Source organism: Pectinophora gossypiella, chromosome 5 (assembly GCF_024362695.1).
Source record: "Pectinophora gossypiella chromosome 5, ilPecGoss1.1, whole genome shotgun sequence".
NCBI classification, from domain to species: Eukaryota; Metazoa; Arthropoda; class Insecta; order Lepidoptera; family Gelechiidae; genus Pectinophora; species Pectinophora gossypiella.
Window position 1 is genome coordinate 12,270,565 of NC_065408.1, and position 5,803 is coordinate 12,276,367.

The following is a 5,803-nucleotide window of genomic DNA, read 5'->3' on the forward strand; positions in this document are numbered from 1 at the left end:
ATTATAATTTTAAGCAGAAGTCATCATCTCCCTGGTGTTATCCTGTTTTTCATAGAGCCCGCTTAATTAACCTTAAGATTTGACAGGTCTGGCAGGTCTGGTTTTTACAGACGCGTCTGTCTATCTGACATTTCAACCCGCGACAGAAAAACCAGCTCAGGTTAGACCACACACTTCTGAAACGCATTTCTCGAAAACAAGGGTTATATTATATAAAAATGAATATCCAATATCATAATTACAAGCAAAAGAATGGATAACCGAAACAATTTTTGCCCGGTCATTCTTCTTTCATTGAGTATGACGTGGCTAAGGCAGATAAAGTTAAATTATGTGTTCAACACAAAATTGAGTATGGAAAAGGTCTCATGCTACGAAGCCAACAAGTCCCTAGCTATTTTTTTGTGCATTGTTCGTTATCACATTTAATTTAGATTTTACTTTTTTTGGCATGTTCCTAAGTACCGGACCCGGGCTACTAGCCTAAATGCCTCCACCAACCCGCACTTGAAGAGCGTTGTGGAGTACACTCTATACTCCCTCCGATTAATTGTAGTCGTTACATGAGCCATGTCAGCCTTTGGCGGCTCAGTAATAATCCTTATACCAGGGTTGATGAGGTTGGTATTCCACCTCACAACCCACACGATAAGAAGATTGAAGGGAGGCCTGTGCGCAACAGTGGGACGCATAATGTATATAGGCTATTTATGTTGCTAAGTTCATCATCGTGCTCACTCCGGACAAATGGGGACTTATGAAGGCTTTCACTCAGATTCAACAAGCACTTCGAATCACTTGACCTCACCGCGCCATAAAACTTTTGTAAAAACCTCGGGCTCACAATGGTGGGTTTCAAAAGAAGTGTTCCAACCTCTTTACCTTTGGCTGGGTTACGTACCAAAAAATCGAAATCCATTACTTCTTGCCTTAAGGCGTCAAGGCTTTGCAGAAATAATGGATTTATTAAATATTGTTCTTGATAAAATATTATTAATAAGTAAAAATAATTATAAAAGAATACAATTTGTCAAATAATCAGAAATATACGTAACTTCGTCACATCCAACTAGACGCTCTTGATTAATTACTTGATTTGTTCTTGATTAATTACTATTAACAGCCTCCATATTCTAGTGGTTAGAGCATTAGGCTCACGATCTGGAAACCCGGGTTCGATTTCCGATAGGGACATTGTCGAAATCACTTTATGAGACTGTCCTTTGTTTGGTAAGGACTTAACAGGCTTAAATCACCTTCCGTGATTCTGTGCTTTGGAAGGCACGCTAAGCCTTTGGTCTCTGGCTACTAGTCCAAATACCTCCTCCAACCCGCATTGGAGCCGCGTAGTGGAGTATGCTCCATACCCCCTCCGGTTGATTGTGGGGAGGCTTGTGCCCAGCAGTTTATGTAGGTAATTAAAATTTTCAAGATCTTATTCAGAAACTTTGTGTTATCGATGTTTTCACAGGTTATAGAAGTAATTATTACTTTAGGTACCTATCGATTCGTTACAAAATTTATAGAAGCGACTGAAAGAGAAATATAAGAAATGGTACCTGTTTTGAATGTACCTATATGAGTTGGTACTAACTACGTAAAATAATGTACGATAATATTAAATACGTCTCACTGCAAACTGGACACAGACTTCCAAAAAAAAGTAATAATTCCGAGTGACGGAAACGGAAGAACGGACACAGGAAGTGTACTTTTTTATTTTTGGTTTCATAGGAGGGGTGACACGTGTCTACTGAGTAAGTCCATCTCTATCTAGCTTACGGAGGAACCCTTTCTGAGTTAAGTACACAGAAAAGTGAATTTATTAATTTAAATAATATACCCCATAATAAATGGTCTCCCTACCGCCGACCCGCTTCCTTTGACCGCCCTGAAAGCTCCGGGTAAAGGTCTGTGCCCCCTACACCGTATCATACTAGGACCGTATCAGCCACGTACGGGCACGTGCCAGACGCTACTATGTCCACTGCATGAGTCATGTCAGGGGCCTTTGGCGGCTCAATAGTAACCCTGACACCAAGGTTGATGATGTTTGTAATCCACCTCACAACCCACACGAGAGGAGAAGTGAGGTCATACTATGGTAAATAGGTATTTAAAAAGTTATATAATTCGCTGAAAGCGTTCAAAGTTATTTAATCTATGGTCCGAGGAATCCGTTGCGGCTTAAGCTAAATCTTTACAACAAAAGTTTTTACCCCTCCAAGTCAGATTTCGCTTTCCTTAGTTCTACGTTGTAGCTTTCAGATTGTAATCGAAGTTTAATAGCTTCGGGAACATGATGTTTTTTAAATGTTATAGAGGAAAATTTTGAAAAAAGAAAATGTTTTTTGCACGGCGAAGGTGTATCCCTTTATAACTACTTAATATAAACACAAACGTAGGTACCTACACTAACACCTACCTATACTAATTTATTTATAGAAAATCTAAAAACAATGCTAATTAAAAATAGCTATTATACTGTAAGTAGACGAATTTTTAAATGTTAAGTTTTAATTTTAATACACACTTCCTCTCTTCCCTTCAACGTTGCTGTGCCCTACAGGGTCCATGTTATAGTTCCTATGCCTATGTAACACCCCATTGTACTACATGGAATGCAATAAATAATTGAGAATACAGTTACTGTGACTGTTTCGTTTCATGAAATGAAATTAGTGTACTGTAACGAAACAGTTTACAGTAACTGTATTACTGACGATGACGCTGATGCCAACGCTGACTCCAATACCGACGCCGATACTGATGCCGATACCGATACTGACGCCGATGCGGACGCCGAGTCTGATGCTGACACTGACGCCGCTGACGCTGTATCTGTTAACCTGACCCTGAGATATAATTACATAAGCACAAATGTACGCCTAGAATTCATTCTTATCTATGAATTAATTTGAGTTTACTCTGTACAATTGCGCGTGTCGAGCCATCTTAGCATTTTCGTCGACTTGTTTTATAACAACATGCAAATTGACAATTTAACTTATTTGATAGGCATTTGCGTTGCTATGACTTACATCGCGTCTTAAAACAAGGGGAATGACACAATTGGGTTTTAAATAAAAATCATTGAAGTGCAAAAAGTTGCGCGGGGGTCTATAACATACACTCATAAACTGACGTTGTCATATATTTGGTATGTATTAGGCATATTACTGAATAGTTTAATGACCTACGAAGTGACCAATGCGTTCCTTTGTACCTAAGCCCATCGTCTTAGGTTACGTCAAAGGAAAGGGACGGATGATTGACAACTGTTAATTTTAGAATGAAAGAATAACCCGGGCGAATAAAATAGACTTCTTGCTCATATGCAACCCGTTTGACGTGTGCTGTTAATTTAATTCTGTCGGGTCTTCTGTTCTTATCGTGTGGATTGTGAGGTCGAATCTCATCGACCAACGGGCCACGGGCAACGGGCATCGTGTCGGGTTACGAACCAATATAAAATTTTGGAATAATTGCCATAAATTTTATGCCTATCGATTACCCATCCGTTTCTTCTTGAGCACATAGGAAAATGACAGGTAGAACTTAAAATTATACTCGTGCTTCGTCCTCGAGATTAGCATAAGATACATGTAGTAGCACATACGGTGTCGCCTTATCGCACTGTTTAGTTGAGAAATATAAAACAAAAAATGTCAAAAAGTGGCGGGTAGATTGTTTCCCGCTCAGTTAGTAATCCACATTTCGTCATTCACAGTACAGTGCTCCGCCGGTTCGCACGTATTACTTTAATTTTTTCAAGCCAATAATTAAATAGTGTAAAGTTCTTTAATATGGGAAAAAGGAAGCGTGAACGTGACGACGATTACGATTATATTAAGAAAAAAATGAAGAAACTCGAAAGGAAATTAAAAAAAGCCCGGAAGAATCATAGTGATACGTCTTCTACATCATCGAGGAATGCACCGTCAATCGAAGAAGGTTAGTTACATCTGCTTGTACTATTATGTGCATTGGCGTTATGTATTCTTATTGCGGGTAATTCGAGGGGTTACCACTTAAGAATGTAAACGCAGTTTATATCACGTATAAGTTGGAATTGCGGGCAGTTTGAGGGGCTGTCACTTTTCTAATCAGCGTGAACTCGTAAACGTGATGCGGGCATCCATACCGGGTTGTCACTTCACAATAAGAGTGCAGAATGTAACAGTTTATTTTATGCTACGATCGTTTTAATGATCTTTAGTGTTGCGGGCAATTATACCGGGTTGTCACTTCACTTTATAACATCAAATAATTGTATTTGAGAGGATTACATTTACAATTAAGATATCTATTAAAAGATATATATTTTTTCAACAAAAAAAAAAAAATCCATATACCTACTTGTTTACTTTCTGTCTTTACAGACGGTCCACCGATTGTAGGAAACAATTATGATATTATATCTAGTGAGGAAGAAGTACTGGAGTCGAGTCGATCGAACTTACCTAGCAATAATGAGGTCGGAGACACATTGCCGTTATTAACAACTGCTTCTGATGACGAACCATTACCATCAACGAGTGCCGGCACCGCACCGGCGCCCGCCGATCTTCCTAATGAGCTGCTGCCGGGTCCAGAGCTTAACGATGAAATCTTAGCGATACTAGGAGATGACCTATCAGTTGTCAAGGAATATGGAAATGACATTCAGGCGGACTTGGCGTTACGGCTTAAGCACCTGCTTACTCAGGGAATGCCCAAAGAAATTCGGAAGGAGTTACATGACAGATATTTACCACCTGGTAATTGTAATTGTGTTGGCGCTCCTGAACTTAATCTTGAAGTTAAGGCTGCTATACCCGATGTTATATATAAAAGAGACCGAAGCATCCAAGCGAAACAGAAACAAGTCGGTTGTGCAATTTCATGTATTAGTGAAGCTTTAACAATATTGTTATCTCGAGAGAATAAGGACACACAGATTATCAAACTCTTAATGGATGGAAGTCGACTTTTGTGTGATTGTCAACATGCTGATTCAGTCACGCGGCGTAATTTTGTCCTTAATAACATAAAAAAGGACATAAGGGAACACCTCGTGAAGTCAAAAATTGATAAGTTTCTATTTGGCTCTGATGTAGTGGAGGTAATTAAGACTGCAAAATCAATATCTAAATCGGGGGCAGATTTAAAATCAGTTCCCACCACATCTACAATAAGATCTACACAACCGGCCAAGAACAAACAAAATCCAGGACCATCTAGACAACATACCAGGAATAATTTAAACTGGAAGGCTCCTCCCCCGGGTCGCAGGCAACAGGGGACTCAGAGGGCGAAGGAGCCTGCTCAGAGGAGCCAGCACGCGAACTCCTCGCGACCATCGCAGCGAGCGCCGGCGCAGGCATCGCAGACCAATTACAACCGCCGCTAGATGTCCCGGTGAGATACGCCGGCAGGCTTTCTCAGTATTTTACCCAGTGGTCACTTTTAACCAGTGATACTGTAGTTTTGTCGTGGATAGCTGGATATGAAATTCCGTTTTCAAGGCCAGTTGTACAAAGTAATCCTCCCATGAATCACAATTATTCTAGTACAGAAAAAATACAAATAGGTAAATGTATTACAGACCTCTTGACAATGGGTGCAATATCTCAGTGTCGACCATGTGAGGGTCAATTCATATCGAGTATATTTTTAGTACCGAAGCCAAATGGTAAACACAGATTTATCTTAAATTTGAAAAACCTTAATGATTTCATAGATACTGAACATTTTAAGCTTGAAGACCTTCGTACGGCTTTGAAACTAGTGTCTGAAAATTACTTCATGAGCACTTTGGATT

The 5,803-nt window shown here is 39.7% G+C and overlaps 1 protein-coding gene across 1 annotated transcript; it reads left to right on the forward strand.

Annotated features, from left to right (window-relative positions):
- The first annotated feature begins 3,588 nt into the window (after window positions 1–3,588).
- Window positions 3,589–5,392, forward strand: LOC126366969 (uncharacterized). The gene is made up of 2 exons (XM_050010312.1): window positions 3,589–3,954; window positions 4,383–5,392. The coding sequence occupies exons 1-2, from the start codon at window positions 3,807–3,809 to the stop codon at window positions 5,390–5,392; spliced, it is 1,158 nt and encodes a 385-aa protein (XP_049866269.1). The 5' UTR covers window positions 3,589–3,806.
- The last annotated feature ends 411 nt before the right edge of the window (window positions 5,393–5,803 follow it).

Bases quoted from the DNA above. Each gene is read 5' to 3' on its own strand.
- LOC126366969 (XM_050010312.1), top strand. From the start codon at position 3,807: ATGGGAAAAAGGAAGCGTGAACGTGACGACGATTACGATTATATTAAG. The intron at 3,955-4,382 runs GTTAGTTACATC...CTGTCTTTACAG, and splicing joins TGCACCGTCAATCGAAGAAG to ACGGTCCACCGATTGTAGGA.